The sequence below is a fragment of the Hipposideros armiger genome, unplaced genomic scaffold (assembly GCF_001890085.2).
Source record: "Hipposideros armiger isolate ML-2016 unplaced genomic scaffold, ASM189008v1 scaffold_101, whole genome shotgun sequence".
Taxonomy (NCBI): Eukaryota; Metazoa; Chordata; class Mammalia; order Chiroptera; family Hipposideridae; genus Hipposideros; species Hipposideros armiger.
In genome coordinates this window covers 3,532,370-3,556,559 of record NW_017731451.1, presented here as the reverse complement: position 1 = coordinate 3,556,559, position 24,190 = coordinate 3,532,370, and the positions used below count along the sequence as shown (strand labels likewise).

General features: G+C 42.5%; 1 protein-coding gene across 3 annotated transcripts in view; it reads right to left on the bottom strand.

Moving 5' to 3' along the window:
- Positions 1-459: 459 nt before the first annotated feature.
- The window catches only part of DDO (D-aspartate oxidase), a 30,214-nt gene continuing 6,483 nt past the window's right edge, over positions 460-24,190 (bottom strand). For 2 of the 3 annotated variants that reach the window (XM_019646330.1, XM_019646331.1), the window contains 2 exons: positions 20,816-20,992; positions 5,930-6,713 (listed from right to left, as the gene is read on the bottom strand). In XM_019646330.1, the coding sequence (XP_019501875.1) occupies positions 6,146-6,713; positions 20,816-20,992 (745 nt within the window). In that variant the 3' untranslated portion in view covers positions 5,930-6,145. Of the gene's footprint in view, positions 610-5,929; positions 6,714-20,815; positions 20,993-24,190 lie in introns of those variants that run through there. The other variant, XM_019646332.1, reaches the window with a different exon arrangement.

The window sequence follows — 24,190 nt, the reverse complement described above, 5'->3', positions numbered from 1 at the left end:
TGCGCCCTGCTGTTCACCTAGGCCTACGACAGCACTTTCAAAATGTCTGGTCTCCCATGGCTTGCCTTACCTTCACACCCACTCAAATGTCAGTTAACATTCTTTTTTTTTTTTTTTTTAATTGGGGGGATGGGAACAGTGCTGGGGAATTAGGGGAAGGGGAACAGACAAGTTGCTGTCGTTTTTTTTTTTTTGTTCTTCAATCTAGTTGTGGAGGATGCTGCTTCACTGGCCCAAGTTGGCACCATCATTGCGCTCTTCCCTGGCGAGGCAGATCAGTCGCCGGCTTCTGGACGGCCGCTCACTGGGGCTGCTGACTACATACGGTAGCCCATGGCAACCCACTGCCACAGGGGCTGCAGCCTATGCCGTCGCCAGCAACTCACGGCAGCCCAGCTCCAGGCTGAGCTGTTGTTCAGCATCTTAGCTGTGGAGGGCAGTGTCACTGGCCCTCATATGTGGGATCCGAACCGGGGCCCTCTGGCATCCCAAGCGAGTTCTTAACCATCGCGCCACTCGGCCGGCCCTCAGTTAACATTCTTGAATAAAGCTTGACTATCTGGATCAGAGGTCTTCAACCCTAACTGTGCATGGGAATCACCTGGAGAGCTAAAAACAAAACAAAACAAAAATTTGATAACTGGGCCCATCCCCAGACCATCACAGTTAGAATCTCTTGGGTGGGGATAGCAGGCATTAATATTTTTTAAAAACTCCTCCTATTCTCAGCTTGATCATTTTAATGTGCACCCAAGATGAGACACACTGATCTAAGTTTTGTACATTAGAATCACCTGGGGAGCTTTTAAAAATACATAGATTCCAGGCCTAATAAATCAGAATCTCACGGCATGGTAAGGCTGGGATTTTCCACTTCTCTCTGCCTCCTCTCTCTTGCCTGGCTTCCTCTGTATAAACCTAAACAACCTGGACTGGTGGCCCAAGTCTTCATGTCTCCAGAGCCTGCCATTACCAGGAGACAGTCTTAGAAACCCTTAGGACAAATTCTTAAGAATCTGACTGGCTTAACCCAATTTATAATTTGATATGTTTAACAGAGGTTGCTAAAACCTTGACCTTTATATTGTCACCCCTGGGGTGTGGAAGAGAATTGCCCCACTCTACCCTTTTGTAGTTCTTCTGGCTGAACTAGTTATAAAATAACAAAATTGACACGAGACTAGATTAACAGGAGAAAAAACTTGAATACGTGCACACAGGAGAACCACAATACGATGTTCAGATCATAAAATGAGGCTGAAAGCAGAGATTGAACTTGGCACCTTTTTATACTTTTTAGACAAAGAAACAATAAATTTGTGAGAAATTGACAGCACAAAGAAAGTTAGTGCTCATTAGGAAGGAATCTAAGCAGGTTTGGGTACTCCTTGGTGAGGAATCTAAACAAAGTTTGGGCTTGGGTAGTAAATTGGTAAAGGCATTACAAGGTTTGTTTATATAGGCTTTTTCGACTCTGGATTTTATAACTCTTGTGATAAGGTTGTACCTCAGTCCTTTAGGACCGGGGAGGGGACCTATCATGGAGATTTATTTCCTGCTTTTAGGAGGAAAAAGAAGAGTCAGAGAGCTCTTTCTGCTTTTGCTGCTTCTCAGCTGATTTTAGTTCAAAATAATCACTGTGCCATTGTGGAATATCTTGGGGCAGCCTGCCCTGGGTCCCGACATCACCAAGCCAAAAGACTACATTCCCAGCTTCCCTTGAGTATCAGTGTAGGTCTGAATCTAAATTCTATGCAATGAGATATAAGCAAATGTGCTGTGTGAGTCTTCTGGGAAGTTTCCTTGGGGATGGATGGGATGATGTGATGGCTGGAGCTCTGACTGTCACCTTGGAGCCATGAGCACAAGGGTCACATCCTTTGAGAGAACAGAAAGTAAGCAGGAAGAACCTGGGTCACTGATGAAGTCCCTACATCATCCCTAGATGACCTACATCCAGGCTTCTTTTATGTGAGAGAGAAATACATGCCCATTTTTTAAACACCTATTTGGGGGATGTTGCAACTGAACCTAAACCTAACTGATAGCTTCCTCTGATCCAACAAGCTGTGACCAGAGATGCAAGATACAAGGGATACTGACCAGGTAGTGAATCCCCCCATCTGAGCAGAGATCCCAGGAAAAGAAACCTGGGACAAGTGGGCAAAGCATTTGGAGTATTCAGCACAATTGCTGAGTTCCACTGCCAGACCACTTGGGTCCCTATGAAAGAGAACTACCAGGATGCACAGAAATTTTGGGGGTGGGCCGGTATCACAGAACATGCACCAGGGTAAAAATTAAAATTAATGGAGAAACAGGCTCTGGGCATGGAATTGTGGATAATGTGGCTGCAGGCCAGGTGGGCAGGTGCCCTGAGCAGATGGAAGTCAATTGTTCTGCTAATAATTGAAGAAACATTGGTTATATTTTTTTCAGGGATCTGGTTAACTCATTTCCTTTGGCTGCTTAGGGCTGTGATTTATAGGCAGCAAAGTCACTTAGGATGATAAAGCCCCCAGGCCCATGGCAAACTGCTAAGATTTTTCAAGAAGTAAAGGACCACGTGAACATCCCAGTCGGTTTCTCCTGACTGAATGATACCCAGAGGAAACAGGTTTCAAAGGTGTCTCCATTGTTCACAACCCCAGGAAGAAAAACGGGAGGAATCAAGAAAAAATACTATGCTATGAAGAAACAGTGAAGTGTTACATTCATTTCAAACATATGACATGTTTTGAAAGTCCTGGAACAGGTTTTCCTAAACTGCAACTCCCAGAGGACACAGGTCCCATCATCATTTTTCTCCTTTTCTCTAAAATCTTTTAATGGGTTGAGAAAAATTGGTTCAAATATCAATTGGTTTGAATACATGTATTCAATAAAAGGAAGAATAGATGTTATTTTAAAACTAGCCTATCTGCTATCCAACCGTGTCCTACTGGGCTATGGCCTTTCTGTTTAACTTCTTTTCTTTTCTTTCTAACTGAATAAATCCTAAAAGTATGTACATAACCTCTGTCTGCTAAAGAAGCAACATGCCTGCAACACTGGTGCCCTCAAAGCTGCCGTTATCGCTCTGGGTCACGGGCGCCGCAGGTCTGAGCTCAGCCACAAATGGTAGACACTCGTGTCAAACACAGGGATTTAAAAAGAAATCAGTTGATCTCCACGTTCAGAAAAAAATTGTAAATGGTCTGTAATAGAAAACGGAAAAAAACCAAAAACAGCAAAGTAGTTCGTTCTCAGGCCTTAGTACAGATCACCAAAGACCTCAATTTATATAGACAGGAAATCTTTGTGGAAATAAAAATAAATAAATAAATAAATAAATAAATAAATAAAAAAGACAAGCCAAATAAGAAACACAATGGCTATTTATTCAGAGCTTGCTATATCACTATATCAGCCACTGTCACTCCAAGGCAGGCAGAGGAGTGGGAAGCTTCACAATGAAAAAGGAAAGACTTCAGGTGTGCCTGAAGGAGGCTGTCCACCTGGGGAAGCTGTAGGCGGACTAACTGGATGCGGGGTGTCTGCATCCTGTGTTATTGGTTAGGGGGGCATATTTAGCTTTCTCTGGTTGGTCCTAAGTTAGAAATGGGACAAAAATTAGGGGTGCCGTCAGTTTATTAATCAAGTCCCGGCCATTTGGGACCAATTGTTTCAAAAATGATTGTTTATCTTTTTGGATTGTTACTGGAGATAGCAACCTGCTTCCTGCAAATCTGACCCATAGAAAGCTGGTTCCCGGGGCTGGTTATTACAAAAATGGGTTGGCTTCCTAGGCCAGTTGCTGTAGGCTGTGGGTCAGGGTTCTATTTTTATATGGCATCTAGCCACTGTCTCCAGGCAGCTGACCTATAGCCAGCAAGGTGATTCTCAACATTTCTAGGGAGCCCCTTTGGGAGACAGCTAATTCCTATTGGACACCTTGACCAAGAGTGCCTACGGACACACCTGCTTATGTGAGTATATCCCCGAGATGATCCCCAAGATGGGGAGGAGGGAAGGGAAGGCTAGGTCATAAGGGAGCCCTGTGAGGAGACAGGGAACACTGCTCAGGGCTTCTCAGCCCCCGCTGTTGGTTAGAAGCCTGTGGGCAATTTTAAACAAATACTGATGTCAGGGCCCTACCCCACCCCCAAAGACTCTAATTTTATAGAGCAGGGCTGGACGTCAGTCTTTTGTCAAAACTTCCCAGGTGATTCTAATGTGCAACTTGGTTGGCAGCTATTGACCAAAACCTTTGAGAGACTCTTGGGAACCAATACTTAGCAATTAGTGAAAGTGAAATAGGGCGTGCAGCCATGACCACTTCCCCAAGAGGCCTTCAATCGGTCTTGTAATGTGGGGCTTTAGAAATATAAGATGCAGAGTGAAAGTGAACTAGAGTAGCAAATAGGCAATGGTCATAGAGTATGAGCCTACCAACGTGATATGAAAATGCTGCAGGATTGAAACCAGGGGCGTGAACAACAAAGGGGTACACTTCAAACAACCACCATAAAAACGACTGAAAGCCTGCCTATTCTGAAAAGCATTTTTCATTTTTTGCTTTTTACCATTAAGAAATGTATTTCCCTCTTTAAATGCTATTTTATTATAACATATTATTTCTTACAGATTTCGTGTGATGAGTGTGTGTGAGTGTGTGTGAGAGAGAGAGAGAGAGTGTGTGTGTGTGTGTGTGTTTTCAGTCTGTCTTGTACATTTGTGCATTTCTCAAATACTTTAAACAGGATTCAAAACAATAAGCATTTGGGGCATATAAACTCCAAAACCTCAACAGAATCTTCTACTCACTCAATACACTTGGTATCCAGTTTTTATTTCTAGTCATTCCTAAATTTTCAAATTTACCAATTTATCTGAATTCGATACAATACCACCCCCTGGTGGAAATCTATAGAGAAGAACCCACACTTGAATGCTCTCTCTCTCTCTCTCTCTCTCTCTCTCTCTCTCTCTCTCCCTCCCTTCCTCTCTCCCCCCCCCCAACCCTCCCAGCAGCATTTTCTCTTCAAACAAAATCATATGCAAAAGCACAAAATGAAAGAAACAGTAAAAATAAAGCTGTGCTGGGGGCTCTCTCTTTCCCACATTCTCATTGCCAATCCCACATCTCCCTCAGGATACCCAAAATAGAACTTATCGCTAAACATAAGCCATCTCCCTCAAAAATTAAAATAAAATTACTTCTATTTCTCCCAAGCTTCCTTGTCTCAATGAATAGCACCTCCTTTACCATCCACTCAAGCTAAAATCCTCCCGAGGATTCGCAGCACACATGAACAAATTAAGGCTCGGAATAGGCCCAAGTCAAGGAACCAGGTTAGATTTAGTTAACTCAGCAATTCCCAGACACATTTTATCATGAGACACATTCCCTTTCTCCCCAGTACTTTTTAACAACTTGCAGAAAACTCTGGTTATATTTCATTCAGAATGATCGTGCCATCTTACTTAGCAAATTAGCTTTTTGGCTGCACATGCTATCCAGTCTTCAAAAATGCTTAGGCGAAGTCAGCCATACAACAAACCAGCTCTCAATAACCTGTGGCGATGGAAAGAGCAATGCTCAGGTGATTGACCCCGGACAGCTATTGAGTTGATGCCAATCAATGGGCAACTTCATTCCTGTCTTCTACCAGGAATTCTTCTAGCAGGAATCATGCTTTATCTTCCATTAAATGAAATAAGCCTATGTTGTGTGATCATCATGTAATTTTATTTACAGGGATTATAATTCTCATTTGACCACAACTTTCAAGCATCATGGGCAGCTCTGCAACTGACAGTGAGTTCAGTGATTTCCATATATCACCTCTTCCTGTGGATTTATGAGCCAAAAATGTCAAAATCCCTACAGCTTCCAGCATCCGTGTAAATTAGCATAGATCCTTGGATACCAGATCAAAAAGAAGTCTTTTCTTTTAACAAAATTTTATTTTTAACAAAAATAGAGCTTTGTGCCCTATGACATTAGTACTAGACTTAAGTCTAGTACCAGATTAGTATTAGATTAGATTAGTACTAGTCCTAAATCTACTGATACATATTGGATCATTTCTAATTTTGAAAAGAAATCATAATTTGATCAATAGTCTCCAGGGACATTTGCTGTCATGTCATGTCATGTCACTTATAGCTTTGAGTTGGGAGTGGAGGTCCTGAGGGCTTGGACACACTCACTCAACAGCCTGGCGGCCTCGAGAGCAGTACCCCAGTGCACACAGAAGCCCCCACTCCCATGGCCATAGTGGTGGACTACAGGTAGCCTCCGGCCATTCCGGGCTAGGAACTCTTTCTGCAGCCGAATGCCTGCCCTGAAGGGCCTCAAGCCCACCTTCTCCTTTATGTCGCAAGCTCCATGGAGGGAAGGCTCTAGAGCACAGCATCGGGAAAGAATATCTCTGCTAATTTCCGCATCTGGGACCAGATTCCAGTCTCCCTTTTGCCTACTTCCACCCAGAGATACGTTGGATACACCAGGGTAAATATATGTCAACCCACTCCCATCTCGGATAAAATGCTTCACCCATGGAGCCTGGACTTTGAGCAGCTGGCCCCTCACGGGGAAAATCTTCAAGTCTCCCACCAGCTCTCTGCTTCCAAGGCCTGAACAGTTGACCACAATGTCGAAGGATGGGTGAAGCTCCCACAGGTCTTCTATTCGCCGGGTGAGTAGCTGGCCCCCACTTTCTTTCACTCTGAGGAGAACGAGAGACCAGGAGATGAGCCTTAGCCACTTCCTGTTCAACCGCTTATAAGAAGTGATGGACAGGAACATGGTGACAAACATTTTAAGAGCTTCCAGTACCTAAGCAGATACAATTCTAGCCATCGACTGCTCCACATCCTTGGAAACTGGGGACTCCTAAAGTTGAACCTAAATAAAAACCTATTTCAAAAATTCAGAACAAGAGAAATTTTATATACCTTGTCCTTTTTATGTTTAGTAGAGTTCCTATGTCATTTAGATGCTAAATAAACTCCAAGTTAATCTGGTATTTTAAATTTCCAAGCATTTCTTGTTTATGCCATTTATTTAGCACATAAATGTACTGCTTTGGAATTTTGTCTCACATTGTTAGCTCTAGCATGTTCCTTTGTATTAGTCTGGTCTTTCAACTAGATGGTTGGGACAGGGGTCATGTGCTTTTCCTCCTTCTGTCTAACACAGGGACGTTAGCATGAGAGTGACACAAAATATTTGCAGCCGATGGACTAAATGACAGTTGTGGTTGATAAGGATTTTTTGGATGAAGTACATCAATAATGGAAAGAGATGGCTTATCCAGGCCCTGTAATCTTTCTTTCTAATTGTAGTAAAATAGACATAACATAAAACGTACCATTTTAAACATATAGTTCAATACCATTAAGTTTAATTCATTCACATTGCTGTGCATGAACCACCATCCCTCTCCAGACTTTATCTGACAAAACTGAACCCAGGCCCTACAATCTTACTCAGAGGCCATTTGTCAAATATAGGAGGTGTAATATGAGAATAAGACTATCAGAGCTCTGTTCAACCAATGTAGGTTGAATGGCTGGGTACAAGGCACTGCTAAGAGAGACCAAAAATGTGTGAGGCATGGTGCCCTTCCTCAGGGGCTGACACAGGAGCTGGGCGATGGAAGTGAAAATACTTGTCAGAATGAAGTAAGTTCCAAATGAGAGGCAATGTAGAATCAGAAAGCATGGGTGGAAGTCCCAGTTCTGCCTCACATTAGCTCTGAGGTCTTGGCCATCTCACCTCACTTCTCTGACCCTCTTGTTTCCGCATCTGTGTCATGAGGGTGACACCTCCCTTGCCTGCCTCAAAGGATAGCTGTGAAGTTCCATTAAAATAATGGGCATGACTCTACTTCAAAAGATGTGAAGCACAATAAATTTTAGGGGACTAATACCAAGAAATTATAAATTTCTCAAGGGAAGAGATTATGTCTTATCCTTCTTACTATCCCTATGACCCAGCTCAGTGCCCAATATCTATTGCCTTGACATCGTATTGGCCAATACTGAAGACAATATGAAATGTTGGTTTGGATGTATGATGGTTAATTTTATGTGTTGACTTGACTGGACCACAAGGTGCCCAGATATTTGGCCAAATATTATTTTATTTCTGTGAGGGTGTTTGGATGAGATTAACATTTAAATTGGCAGACTTAGTAAAGCAGATTGCCCTCCCAATCTGGTGGGTGGGTGGGCCTCATCCAATGATTGAAGACCTGAATAGAACAAAAGGCTGACTCTCCTGCTGCTAGACTGCCTTTGAATTAGGACACTGACTTCCTCCTGCCTTCAGATTCAAACTGAAACATTGGCTCTTCCTGGGTCAGGAGCCTGACTTCGGCTCTGCTGGGTCTCCACCTTGCTGATTCACCCTGCAGATCTTGGAACTTGTCAGAACCCATAATCGTGTGAACCAATTCCATAATATATAATATATGATATATGATATATACACATATATTTATTACATATTTATATATAACATATATTATATGTCTATATCTATCTAATATAATATATATATTAGATAGATATAGATATAGATATAGATATATATAGATATTGATATACAGTAATACCTTTGTTTGTGAGCATAATTCGTTCCAGAAACAAACTACTCGTATTGCAAGACATCGCTCTTTTACCAAGTTAAAATGTATTAGAAATGTTTGCTCATCTTGTGGAACACTCACAAAGCAAGTTACAATCCAAGGTTTTACTGTATATACATCCTATTGGGTTTTTTTCTCTGGAGAACCCTGACAAACAACAGAGAGGCACCACATTAGCATCCTCTCTAACTGCTGCAACTCAAGCCTGTTCCAGGCAGACGCTGAGGAGGACTGACACCAGAAATGCGCTTGTATGCTGCCAGAGTGCTTATACGCTATCTGCCCCTGAGACAGCAGAAGTGGTGGTGCCAGCAGCTCTGAGCACCATCTGCCTTCAAGGTCAGATAAAGAGAGGTTTAATGCTGAAAGGAAACATAAGAAAAGGCAGAAACTTCCAGAGCATAAATAAGAGGTGTCTGAGAAAGTGGTAGATGGCGGCAGGGTTTGACATTGATTTTAATTTAGAAAGGAGGAGCTCTTTGAAGTGATTCGAACTTTCCCCTCCTGCTTCCTGGTTGGAGAGTTTAGTTGAAAATTGTATGAAGATCTGCAGGAAGTCAGCTATCTTCTGGTCCCCGTTTCTAGCAAATGCTGCAAGCTGATGAGAATGGAGGAGATCCTTTGCTCCTCCACTGTGTCATAGACCCTGACCCCAACAGCTCAGCTTCCTAGTCTGTAAAATGGCAGCACTGGATTATATCAGTGGCTTTCCAACTTCTCCCTCATCTGGCTGAAGGGTAAGCTGTTGAGGGGAGCTGAGCAGGTCTCCATCTTCTTTGTCTCTGCACCCCCACCACCCCCACCACTCTGCCTCTGAAGTATCTCCATGAAACAAGAGCAGTTTGAAACCTCTGGATTAGATTCATTTGTTATTCAACAAATATTTGCTGGGAGCCTGTACTGTGCTAACCAGTGCGAGGCTGGAAGAGCCCAAAGCCTACCTTTTGCATTAAGTTCATACGAGTAGGTAGTGCACGTAATATTAAACATTAGCTGGTGTTTCAAGCAGCAATGCTCCAAATAACAGAATTTAAGTTCTAAGTGCTGGCGCCTTTACCCCATGTAACCTTGCTTGTTATTCTGAAAAATCACAAAAGACAGTATGTTGTTTACCTGAAACAAGAAAACCAAAGAAAAGGATCTAACCAACATCCATACTTTAGGGCCACTGAGAACCAATAAAGCAAGTGGACTACTTTTTAGTGTAGCTAAAAGTCGTTAAAAGAGAGAATGATCTGGAGCTACTGTCTTATTTGTTTTCTAAGTAAAATAGTTCATACAAGTTAGTATAAGAGGTATAACTATGCAACGTGTGTGTATGTGTTTGTTTGTTTTGACACTGTCACAGAAAAAAAGAGTAAATTGAAGTTTTGTGGCAATAGTGACCAACATATTACAGTACGTACACAATCTTTAAAGTTGCGAATGGAAAGAAAACTTTCAAAAAGAGTTTAGGAGGGCTCTTCCCTTTACCAATTACCTTGGTCAATTTACGCAACTCCTCTAAACTAATCCTCCATCCATAATTTGGAAATAAAAATACTGACTTTAGAGGCTCATTGTAAAAATGAAATGAGACAACATCTACAAAAACTCTGATATAGTGCATAACACATTGTACAGTTGCTCAATAAGGTTTTTTATAAGAAAAAAAAGGGGTTAGAGGTTTGTTATGCTACTGTAAAATGCAAGACCCAGTATCTCATATATGTAAGTATGCATGCCCACCACACCCATATATCACTTACATTTAATTATGTTTTATAATCTCTAAGAATGACATTTGAATTTTTAAAAAAATGTTTAAAATTGACCATTATTTGAACATTATCTTGGTTTTGCTTTTAATACATTGTGGATTCCATGTGTTAATAGTTCTACATTATGTTCTGTGTTCCAACCATCCTAATTAGAACTCAGAATTATTCCAATTCAGAAAAATAAGGGAATTTACCAGCCTTGGAATTAGAGCAAATTTCTTAAACTCACTAAACTTGTTTTCTCAACTATAACCTAAGGATAACAATGCTGAGCTCACAGAGTTTTTATGATGATGATGTAAGAATTCAATAAATGCAAATACCCTTTTCCATTTCAAGGGTACCCTGCTGGTTGAGCTACTGATGAAAGTCCATGTTTTACCTGGAAACTTCTTAAATTATCATAGTAGATTGGTTGTTAGAAGGCCCTGTCAGGACTGCTATGCTGGGTCTTTCGCAGGCCTCACACTCCAGGAAGAAACTTACTGAATGTGCCCAGGGACCAGACATCCTTGTGCTATTGTAATGTGACCACACGGTGATGCCCAGTCAGTACTGTATATCCCATGGGCAATGCATCAGGGTGGCACCACAGTGTAGGAGGAAACTGTACCTGGAAGGTGGATGTGAAATTAGATGACCAGGCAACCTACAAGGCTGCTTTTATGACCATATGAAGTAGTTATTCTGGAGGTTTTGAGTAACATGGTCAGGGGTATGAGAAGCCTTGTGACTTTGCTCTTAGGAATTCCTGCAACTGAGCAAGACCTCATTCTGGACAGGGAGAATACCATCGCCCCAGCTACCCACGAGGAAATGGGGAATGGGAGGACTCAAGAAGCTGTGCCCATAGCCCCAGCCCAGTGTTCTCTGGTCATTACCCTAAAGCCCAACAGTGTCCATTTTCACCACGCCTAAAAGCCAACTCTCTGCTGGACCACATCAGCCTGACCCATAAACATGGGGGATGTTTTTCTTCAGGGCCCTTCCTTTAGCTCACCGGGAGTTCCACTAAGCACTTCTTTACACAACACACACACACACACCACCTCCCAGAAGCAAAGGGAAGTCCCATCGTCCCCTGCCTTCTAGTGGGACTAGAGGAAATTCCTGCACCCTGCCTGCCATCCCCCGCCCAAGCCCTGTAAGAGAGAAATCCTGGGCAGCACCGAACGGAGAGGTGGGGATTCTGAGGTGGACACCTGCGGTGGGAGAAGTACAGGGGGAAGGCAGGTCCCTGGTGAGCTCTGGTACAGAGGGATGGGGCTGCTTGACAGCAGAGGGCTGCAGGAAGGAGGCACAGACCTTGGAGTGAGAGGTCAGGGCAGGAAAGGGGTGCAGCTTAGCAGGGATAGAATGGGGGATGCAGCAGAACCAAGATATCACCCTGGAACCCACATACACCTGGAATTTGCTGGCTGAAACTTAGACCATAACTGTTTTGGGGAACCTAATGAGTAGAAACTGGGGAGAAAAAATCTTATTTTCATTTAAAATTTCTAAGCACTTTCCATCTTGCCAAAGGTAGACATCTTAACACTCCTTTATTAACATTTTAACAGCTTCTACCTTTATTCTGGGAATATCATCCAAATAGGTCTCTAAGTTAGGTAAATATAAAGGACCGTATTTCCCCACGTATAAGATGCACCCTTTTTTGAAAATTTTGGGGTCTAAAAACTGGGTGCGTCTTATACAGTGGTTGTAGATTTCAAATGCCATAGATGGAACTGAGGACGAGGCACTATATGAAGACAGTGATTCGTCATCAGACACAGATGAGGACAAGCTAATGGTTGGGAGTTTTGACAGTGATGAGGAGTTGTATGAATTTTATGATGAATAAAACTTGAGTTCAATAACTTTATGTAATACGTTTTTTTTCAAATTTCGGGCCCCAAAATTAAGGTGTGTCTTATACATGGGAGCGTCTTATACGTGGGGAAATACGGTAAGCTCTTGTCTAAGGATCTAAGAAGACTTTGGGGTGAGAAGGCACATGATCATCTCTGTGAAGGCCGAGATGTTTCTCTGCAGATCAGATTGCTTTTGGGAAATCTGTACCTAGGCCAAGGAGGGTGGAGGCAGCAGGGGATGGCACTGTGTCTGTTTCCCAGCTGGCTCCCCAGACTGGTTAGAACTTTCTCCATTAGAGGGTGAGGGCCAGAGCCTGGGGGAACTGATTCTAAGAGAACTGGTGAGACTCAGGCCTGAGTAGGACTGTGGTGGAGCCCAGGTGTCAGAGGACATCTCCCCCAACCTCTGCATGGAACCCTGGCCAGGAAGAACCAGTGAGTGCTGACATGGGAACTATAGCTTAAACTTTATTGGAATAAGGGAAACAGCACTGAGTTTTGAGTCACTATGTGAGGACAGCTTGGAGAGGAGAGAAACAGTGAAGAGCTAGAAAGCCACTGCTAAAGATGTGGAGAGATGGAAGGACAGCTGGGAGAGGGTGGTGGTCAAGGACCCAGAGAGGAAGGCTGGCTCTTTAAGATATTATGTATTAATGTATTATTAAACATAGCCAGTTAAAAAACTTAATCCTTGCTTCAAGCCTGAAGTATACCTTATTAACAGTGATCATAAAATAACTATTTTCAGTCTATTTGTGTGAAAACATAGAAAACTAAAATCTCAGTTGGCAAATTGCACAACACATATAGATTCACAGAAAAAAAAATCCACTCCTTCATAGTGACATTTAATGTGGCTTTTCCTAAAATAGCTTATAATAGTTAAAATTTTAAACATTTCATAAATATTTTGCATGTGATGGGAATGTAAACGATTTGTACTCAGAGGACCAATGGTGGTATTTTAAAACCATATCCACAAAGATTTTTGAAACTTCACCTGTCAATGCTGAAGCCTAATTCCCCTCTGAATATGGGCAGAATCTAGTCACTTGCTTCTAATGAATATACCATATTTTGCCATGTATAATGCGCTCCCATGTATAATGCGCACCCACATTTTTGGCCCAAACTTTCAGGGAAACAGAATTAGTACTGCCCATGTGTAATGTGCATCCTTATTTTTCCCTCACAAATTTTTCCTCACAAATTCGGTAAAAAAAGTGCACATTATACACAGCAAAATACGGTACATATTCACTATATATATATATATATATATATATATATATATATATCAACACTTGAGCCTGGATTTTCTTCTGTTGTAAAGCATGTTATTGGAAAAATTGGCAAAATCTGAATAAGGTCTGTAAATTTCAGAAATGTACCTATGTTAATTTAATGCCCTCATCCTGATTACTTGACCTTGATTATATAAGAGAATGTGTTGGGTTTAAGAAATACATATTCAGGGCCAGCCGAGTGGCTCAGTTGGTTAAGAGCTTGCTCACGAGTGCAAACTCTGAGCAACAGGGTCGCCGGTTCGATTCTCACATGGGTCAGTGAGCTGCGCCCGAGCTGAGCTGCCAACAGGTGGCAGGATGGCTCAGCTGGTGAGAGCATGTGCTCCTAACAACAAGGTTGCCTGTTCGAGATGGTGGGCTATGCCCGCCCGCAACTAAAGACTGAGCTGGGCACCTTGATCTGAGCTGCCACCCGGATGGCTCAGTGGATAGAGCATGCACTCTTAACAACAAGGCTGCCGGTTCAACTCCTGCATGGGATGGTGGTTATGCTCACCCACAACTAATTGAACACAGCACCTTGAGTTGAGCAGGCACGACTGGACTTGGAGCTGAGCTAGCTGCGCCCTCCACAACTAAGACTGAAGGACAACTTAACTGTTTCCCTTCCCCAATTCCCCAACACTGTTCCCCTCCCCCAGTTCCCCAATTAAAAAAAAAGAAAGAAATACATATTCAGTATTAGGGGTAGAGCAGCATCATATCTGCAGTTAAATTGTTCAGAAAAAAAACCGTATATTTAGAGGGAAAAGGATAAAGCAAATATGGTAAGTTTAAGATTTGGGGAGAGAGATCCAAGATGGCGGGGTAGAGAAGCACTGTGCCTGCTTCCTTCCTTAAAGACATTAAAATTACAACTAAACTTTAGAACAATCAACCTGGAGAACCATCTGAAGTCTGGATGAACAGAAATTTTATTACTAAGGTTATAAAGAAGAAGCCACGTTATGACTGGCAGGAGGGGTAGAGACACAGAACTGGCCAAACTTAAACCTGTGTGGCAGTTGAGAACTGGGAGGGATATCTCGGCTGCATTGGTTCCCCCGCAGAGCAGCAAGAAACCCCAGCCCCACACTGGGCCCCCCCACCCCCAGCCCAGAGTACTGGTGCTGGAAAGAGGAGCCCCACAACATCTGGCTGTGAAAAACAGTGGGGATTCAGACCATCTGGGTGGGATTGTAGGCTGCAGGAAAGCCAGACGTCCTCTTAAATGGCCCGCACACAGACTCTCTCACTCGCAGGCACTCACCTTGGGCTCCAGCGGAGGGATGGTGACTGGGGGGGGGGGCATCAGAGGCATACAGGGACAGACTGACGTGTGTGGCGACAGGGCAGGGCTGGAGGAGAGTCACCATTTTCCCTGTGTGGGAGCCTTCTCCCATGAAGCCAGGCAGGCGGCTGCCATCTTTGCTGTGTTGAGCCCTCCCCAACATGGCCAACTCTGAATCTGATTGGCCTAGTAAGTTCCTCTGCTCTACCCTGCTGACTCACTAGGAACCTGTCTTCCCCAACTCTCCCAATGCTGGACACACTTTCTTGTGCAGCCAGCCCCACCTGCATTGCACTCTTTATTGGAAAACTATCAGAGTAAACAGGACCCAGGAGAGCAGCAACTAGCCTCAGTGTGTCTGAGACTTTTGCTGAGTAGCTCCAGGCTCAGCACTGGCACCAAACCAGAGTCTACATTAAACTGGTAGCCACAGCTCTTTCCACTCTAGTAACTAACTCCATGAGACTCTGCCTCACCCAACTTGCATACAGCATGGGGCTTTATCAAGGGCTGAGTCTTGAAATAGCCAGCAGGTGGCAGCAGGCCTCCAGGTGTGAGCTCCCCAGGCCTGGTATTGGTGGTACCTGTCCTCAGTTTGCAGTGTATCCTCCGTGCTTCCAACTTTAGCGCAGGAAGCGAACAATTGCAGATAGCTTTATAGCTCCTACCAGGTAGTCCCCAGCCAGTCTTGGACAGTGGATGACCTGGTCCTGCACTGAAGCCCCTCCCAAGAGGCACCAGAAGCAACATACTTGGAGATTGGCTTCAGACCACAGCAGAGCACTGCCCTACAAGCGGCATACACAAAAGGTGCTCTCAACAGGCACCAGAGCCTGGTGGGGCAAATCCCACTAAGTGGGGTAAGCTTCCCCACAGCAGCCTGTAAACTGTGGACATGGCCTAATCCCACAGCCAATCAGCCAGAGGGCCAATCCTACCTACTGACATACCAATAGCAATCAAGAGACTCACTTCAGATTGAAAGACACACAGAGATGGAAAGTAAAGGGATGGAAAAAGTTATTTCATGAAAATGAAAATTAAAAATCAAACAAACAAAAACTTGGGTAACAATACTTATACCAGACAAAATACACTTTAAAACAAAGTTTATAACAAGAGACAAAGAAGGACCCAGTGATCCCACTTCCTGTTTTTTATCTGAGGAAACCCAAAACGCTACTTCAAGAGGATGTGTGCATTGCAGCATTGTTTAGAATGGCCAAGATGTGGAGGTAGCCTGGGTGTCCGTCAATGGAAGAGGAGGCAGTACATATATACAATGGAAAATTGCTCGGCCATGAAAGGGAATGGGTTCTTGCCCTCTATGGCTGCATGGATGGACCTGGAAGGTACTGTGCTGAGTGGAGTGTCAGACAAAGACAGCTGCAATGTGATTTTGCTTATATATGGAATCTAAGGAACAGAATAAACAAAAAAGAACAGAAACAAACTCATAGAGATAAAAAAACAGTTTGATGGTTAGTAGATGAGAGGGGGGTTGGAGGTGTGGGCAAAAAGGGGAAAGGGATTTAGAAGTACAAATTGGTTCTTAAAAAGTATTGAGTTGTCAGAAAAGTCATGACGTATTTTTTCTATGGTTTTCATTGCAAAAATGCGTCATGACTTTTCCAACAACCCAATAGTTATGGGGATGTAGGGTATAGCATAAGGAATATAAACAATAATATTGTAATAGCTATGTATGGTGTCAAGGGGTACTAGATTTGTTGGGGTGATAGATGGCAGGGGGTTGAGGAACAGGGTGAAAAAGATGAAGGGATTAAAAAATAGAAATTAGCAGTTACAAAATAGTCATGAGAATGTAAAGTACAGCATAAGGAATATAGTCAATGATATGAAAATAACTATGTATAGTGCCAGGTGGGTACTAGACTAGTCAGGGGGATCACTTCTTAAATTATATAACTGTCTAACCACCATGCTACACACCTGAAATTAATATAAATATTATAATTGAATGTCAATTATAATTGAAAATTTTAAAATGGGGGGAAAGGGGAAGGGGAATAAGAGGTTCAAATTTCCAGGTATAAAACAAATTAGTCATGGGGATATAATGTACAGCATGGGGAATATAGTCAATAATATTGTGATAGCATGGTTCAGTGTCAGAGGGTTGCTGGACTTATCATGGTGATCACTTCTGTAGGTCTATAAATGTTGAATAACTATAGTCTACACCTGAAACTAATGTCATATTATATGTTAGCTATATTTTTAATAAAAATCTTTCAAAAGAGAGAGAGAGAGAGAGAGATTTGGGGAATCTAGGGGAATGATACATGGGATTTCTTGCATTTTACAAGGTCCGACAATTAAATTCGTGAACTTGTTGTAACAATGTTGCTAACTTTTTTTTTAATATCAGAGGAATTATTCATTATGAATTTGTACCAACTGGACAATTAACCAAGTTTACTATTTGGAAGTGCTAAAAAGGCTGTGTGAAAAAGTTAGACGACCTGAACTTTTTGCCAACAATTCATGGCTCTTGCATCACAACAATGCGCCAGCTCACATGGCACTGTCTGTAAGGGAGTTTTTAGCCTATAAACAAATAATTGTATTGGAACACTCTCCCTACTCACCTGATTTGGCCCCCAATGACTTCTTTCTTTACGGAAAGATAAAGGAAATATTGAAAGGAAGACATTTTGATGACATTCAGGACATCAAGGGTAATACGACAGCTCTGATGGTCATTCCAGAAAAAAAGAGTTCCAAAATTGCTTTGAAGGGTAGACTAGGCGCTGTTGTTGGTGCACAGCTTCCCAAGGAGAGTACTTCGAAGGTGACCGTAGTGATATTCAGCAATGAGGTATATAGCACTTTTTCTAGGATGAGTTCATGAACTTAATTATCCAACCTTGTATATATAGTCTAGTTTTGACCTAACAACATTATCTCATAATATCTCATAATATTCCTCATGCATTCCCTTGCAATGCATATTCTAATAAAATTAAATGCACTCTATTTCCCACTTGAAAGCCCTTGAAGTTATAGAAGCCCCAAGGCCATTGCAGCCCACACAGTCTCCATCTATTCTCTACTAAACCTTGTTATCATCATCAGAAAAAACAAACACTATCATTTTTCATCTTCCTGGCTGGTCCTCTCCCACTTCATCCTTGCATAGCCAGGTAAAAAGGGGAGAGCTCACATTAGACCTGTGTCGGGGGCCATCTTTTGCCCATTGCTCCTCTAGTTAGGGGCTGGGGAGGAAATCCCTAAATATACTGCAAAAGGAAGGCTGTGCTCTAGCAGGCATGGTGTGTGTTGGGCACAGGGGAGCAGAGGTCTGCTGTACACAGCAAGGGACCTTTGCAGGTAGGACCTTTATAAGGCAGGGACAACCTGTCACATCCCTAATATACAATCCATATTTCTGTCCACATGCTAAGAGAGTCACAGGAGTTTCTTTCGTAAACATTGCTGTGAATCAGACCAAGTGGGAGAGCAGAAGACACAGGAGATAAGAGACAGAGGGCTCTCCCAGGGAAAGTAGCAGAGAGGACTTATTAGATGAGTGGAAGGAAAGTACATGGAGAGAAGCCCAGTGTGGTCAGTGCCTGATCAGCGCCGGCCTCATCAGGGCCAGAGAGTAAGGCATGGCCTCCTGAAAAATAAGCAAAGCACCTAAGTTATAAGGCCCCTGGCACAGAAATGGGCACCCAACTTGCTGGATGTCAACAATCCTGGGTCAGCTGGGATGATTTATTTAGGTAGGGTGCCTGAGGAAGAGGCAGGCTCAACTAACTTATAGCCTCTATGATTCATTTCCTGGAAGGGGCATAAAAAATTAAAAAAATTTAAAAAGCAACAGAATATAACTCCACTGGCCGAAGATATAAAACATCTGCATGGCTGATTAAACCTCAGGGTTTTTTTGTTCATTTGTTTGTTCTGGACACTACTGGAGATGGATTGAGATGATAGAGAGAGAGAGAGAGATGTATTTTTTCGAGAGGGAAATGACCCCTTCTGTTCTTTGAAAACAGATAAAGATCTAATTTGCGGTTTAAAACATTTTTTCTTTCCTGAGAGTTTATATCGTTTCAGAAGAATAGAGCCAAGGGTGAAGCTGTTGTTGTGTGGCTTGCAGAGTGAAATGCCTATTTTTGAGTCAGAACCCTGCAGGTTGAGCATTCACATTGTGTAGAAGGGGTGTAGGCGGCAACACAACAGACCCTGGGTATGAGGAACAGGCAGTGACTGTGTGGCTTCCAGCGGAGCAGAGTGGGTGGCAGCCCATAGAGTGAGTCCCCGGTCTCCCCACACCCCACCACGAGGCGGTCCTGCCTCCAATCTGGCCTGAAATCCTAGCTCTGAAAGGCTTGCCTTGGTCTTAGAGGAGCCCCTGCTCTACAGAGCCTCCCTCAAGAGGAGAGGGGACATGTGGCCTCTCCCTCCTGGCCAGGTGCCAGGTTCTGAGGGAAGGGGGACAGCGAATACCACAGATGGAGGCTTCTACATGGCATTTGTGCAGGCCCCACATTGAGAGGCTGGAGGAAGCATGCGGTATCAGGAACCTTAGGGGGTGCTGAAAGAGAGTGGGGTGGCTTCCCTGCAATAGGCTGTGTGGACTGTCTGTCTGAGGCACTTGTGTCCCAGCCCACTGTCATGGTGGATATGTATATCAAACAAATGGACTGAAAAGGCCTCTCCAGGACTCTGCGGAGACAAGAACAGCCCCTCAGGTCTCTTCTCCCTCACTCTGTCACCTAAGAACAGACAGGAAGCAGTGTGCTCCCAGGCACAAACCCCAGCTGGCTGGTCATCATGCCCGATGGTGTGGCAGTCAGGAGGTGGCTCCCACTGGCACAAAGTACCACTCACTTAGAGTTATTTTAAGTAAAGTAAAATGCTGACAACAGGTTTCCAACTAATGAGAGAGTAGCAGGATTTTTCCCAGGACTTTATCCCACAGTTAGAGATTAGGCCTGAAAATAAGGTTGTTATGGAACTAAGGGGCCTGTTTTCTAGAAGGTGATATTTTAGAAGCAGGCAGAACAAATCATCCTGATAATACAGTTGACCCTTGAACAAGGTGGGGGTTAGGGGCATCAACTCCCACGCAGTCGAAAATCCACGTATAACTGTTGACTTCCCCAAACTTAACTACAGTCCCTTGGTATTGGTGGGGAATTGGTTCCAAAACCCCCAGCAGATATCAAAATCCATGGCTGCTCCAAGTCCCTTATATAAAATGTCGTAGAGCACTGCATACAGTCGGCCCTTCGCATCTGGGTTGGCTGAATCCACAGATGCAAAACCCCCAGCATGCTTGCAATTCCTAGACTAAACTATAGAGAGATTTATTGATGTGTCTCTAATAAAGATTCTCTTGATGTGTTTCCTAACTTACTGGAAACAGAAGTCCTGAAAACCAAGCCAAAAAGTAAGTTCAAGGTATTTGGGGCTAAACTTGGTGAGAAAGCAATTGCATACTTTAGATAAGTGCTCAAATTTTAGAGTTCTTATTTATAACAAAAGAAAATAATGAAGCTACCTTCTTTATCACTAATGAGAAAAAAATTCAAAAATAATTTATAATAAGCATAAGATTCTTTCACCCAGAGAACTAGAGTAAATCATCTAATTTTATAGCTGGACGTGTATTTTCCAAACTTCTCCATTTTACAGATGAGGAAACTAAGATACTGTTTCAATAAGTGGGTTTTACTGTGGGGCGGGGTGAGGGACCAAATCGTGTGTCAAAGTGCACAGTGGAAGTAGGATATGGACGTGTTACTGCTAGCATGGTGACACTCCTGTGACACAAACACTATCTGCACATTGTTTTACAAAATCTTAGCCATTTGTGGGCTATAAGACTCAATGCAAGAGTTTTGAGGGACCACAGAGAATTGCCAGAATATATTTTACGAATAGCTATGAAGTTATTGATGACTATGAGAAAGGAAGGAAGCATCAAAGAGCCAACCTTTCAACCAACCTTTTCTCCAACCATGGGAGGTAAGCAGAGCCTTCACATTTCAGGGTCGTAAAAGCTTGACCAAACACATGCTGAGGGAATTTCTTCAGCTCAACCTCGGTCATCTTTCGAAATCCAAGAACCACGTCAGCCCAGAATGGTGCTTCCTCAGTAGGAATGTTCTGAAATATCTGCCAACTCAAACATATTAGGTGGAAAAATTTCCTGAAATTTTGCGAAACAACACATTTCTAGTGAACCCCATGTGACATTCTCTAAAGCATTGAAAAATCACACTTCCTATTCACACAAAGAGAAAAGGATCTATTCATCCATTCTCTTGGGTTCAGATAACTCAGTAGCTAAATTTAAAATGTTCATGATTGGGGGGAATAAGACATTTAAAAGGTAGTGTGTCTTTTAAATATTCAATTTAAGTCTCTTTTTCTAAAAAGCTCCTGCCTAGATTGTCTTTATTTATTGTACTTATGACTATATATATTTGAGAAAAGCTTTTTCTGTTTTGCAGAATGCTTCACATAAATTATAAGCAAACCATCAAAAGTTTAAAGGTTGGCCTCAATTCTGAACAACATATCTAAACTGGAAAAAGCAATGGTGGGAGTAAAGGAGGTAAATTATAAGTTAAGTTGTAGGTCATCCCCTGTAGCACTTGATAGGAGAAGCCAAGAGTTATCAGAAGGAGCCCTGTTATTGTTAAGTCACGGTTAGGGGTGGATGAGGCTGGAATGATATTGGTTGTTAACAAGAAGCCTGTAATAGCGCTACCAATAGCTACTAGGCATATGTTTGGATTTAGAAGTATTGGATTGTTTTCATTGTTCATGTTGTAAATCATGGCTGCTCTAAAATAGCAAGCAAGCCTTTTGAGCTTCCTTTGCTCCGCCCACTCCAAACTCTTTGGAGTCTACTTTCTTTTCTAAGAATGGCCCTTAAGACATTCTTTACTGCTTGGGCCTGCTTCTGCGTTTTTGAAATGTATTTTTACTTCTAATAAGTTCCTTTTCTGCAACTTAAAAAAAATAATTAAATAAATAAATAAAATAAAATAGCAAGGAAAATCATTTGGGTGCTGTACACGGTTGCTAATGAGGCGGTCATTAACGTACCAGAATTTATATCTCTAAGTAATTCATGCAAAGTGGTCTCCATAGGAGGTACAAATGTTGGCTGCTGCAGTACTTCACACTGGGCCCTCTTGCTGTCTCATTAGTCACACTCTCCCTGGACTAGACTGCCCTCTTCCATATCTTCACCATCATCTATAGGCCCCTCAGAAGCCTACTTCTCCAGCCCTCTCCTCTCTCCTGAGCTCCAAAACTAGATCCAGACCCAAGTTGCCTACTCCCTACTGGATGTCTACCTCCCTGTCTCCTACATTAGCACCAGCATGCTTCCCCTCTCCCTTCCCCCAGTCTTACCCAATTCAGAAAACGGTACCCCACCCACCCAGGGGCTAACTCCAGAATCCCAAGAATCACTCTTGACTCTCTCTCCTTTCTCACCCCTACGTGTCATCAACTATCAGGTCCCATCACACTTTCTCTTAAGCACTTCTACAATCCATCTACACTCTGTCCACGCTATCAACACCTAATCTATCTCACCACCATCTCTCTTTCTACAAATCTGTCTTCCACACTACAGATAGTATATTTTTCAAATGTAAATATAATCAGTTACTTCACTGTGTAAAATCCCTCAGGGGTTCCCATAACCCTAGAATTTTTCAACACACCACAGTCACCCGAGACTCAGGTTTATGCATGTGCTGGTCCCTCTACTTGGAATGCTGCCTCCTCTGTCCTAGACCCTGCCTCTGCCCCCTTCACCTCTACAATACCACCAGACTAACCTACACTCATTCAAATGGTCTCTGCTGAAACATTAATTTTTTCCCTGGTGGCTTCTCACAACTTCCCAGAGCTAATTTATTCTCCAGACATATGCTTCCATAGCACCCTGTATTCTTCCCTTGGTAACTCAAGTCTCAATTTTAACTCATTAGATTTAGGACATTCCCTACAGACCACAAGCTACATGAGGGCAGAACCATGTATGTCCTTCTCAAAAATTCACTCAACACATATTTATTGAGCATCTACTATATGCCAAGCAGTATGTACCAAATTGCTCATTTATATATCCCTAATACCTAGGAGAGTACTTGATACTGGTGAATGTTGAAAAACTGTTTTGAGGGGATAAATGGATAAATAAGGCTATATGCACAGGACATTGTGCCCTTGTCTTTGCTTGACTGATCCAAATCCTTTTTGGAAGCAAGTGGGATAAAAATCATTCATCTGAGAAAATAAATATCCCTCTTTAGAATAGCTTAAAGTACATTCTTTTTAATATCCTCAACGGTGGCCAAGTTTTACTCTTGAAAGGATATTTCAATTTTGGATATAACTGTTTCCAAAAATTACTTAGAGCCGAAGTTTGTGAATTAGACTGGGTCATGTTGGTTTTGTACAAAAACGAAGTGTGGCCATATATCAATGAGAACGATTTTTTTCTGTGTAACTCATCAGCTGCTTTGGAGAGATGTAACATCAATCCATCTTCAGAAGGTAGAAAAGTGAAGGTTGCTACTTTGGACAGGGACTTTGGGAAATTAATGATGTCAACATCATTTGATGTTTGTGATGATGAGAGAAGGCAAGATGAGGAAAAGGGTAGAAACCTGCTTGGTATAGGTATGTTCACCAGCAGAAAATGTCAGCAGCTGCCTGATCTCAAAAGAGGAGAGAGGACAGCTTTGCTTTGCTTTTTTTAGAAACAACACAAAAGATGCAGTGAACTTGAGAATTTAGCAAAAGGCACACATCCTTCTGCTCTTCAGAAGACTGTCGGGCATGACTGTGTTCTCACACAAGATAACACAGACGACGTACAGGCTATGTCAGAAAGTAAAAGGCATAAGTTGAGGGTGATACTGGTTAGTGATCTCTGTTTAAGAAGATATAGAAATATATTGTCACAGTTTAAGTGCTAATTTGTGTTAGAAATGTTACATAGGATTTATTTTTAAATTCTTTTGTTTAATGATGCATGCTCCTCAAATCAGAAATCAGGATCAAAAAGAAGTGTGCTAACCATTTCAGAGATAACTATAAGGTAACTATAGTGACCTACAAAATTTACTTTTTTGGAACATCTAATTCTCCAAGGACACTACATATATAAGATGTCCCTATATTTTGGATCTCTGCACCCATTCCAACATCACACCTGTTTGCTTTCCATCAGCCACATCATCCCCACATAACTCAAGCTCATTGCTTACCTGACATATTTTTTCAGCCATATTTGCAAATCACTGCATAACCCCTGAGGAAACTCAAAATAGTATTTGTGATGAGAAGCTGT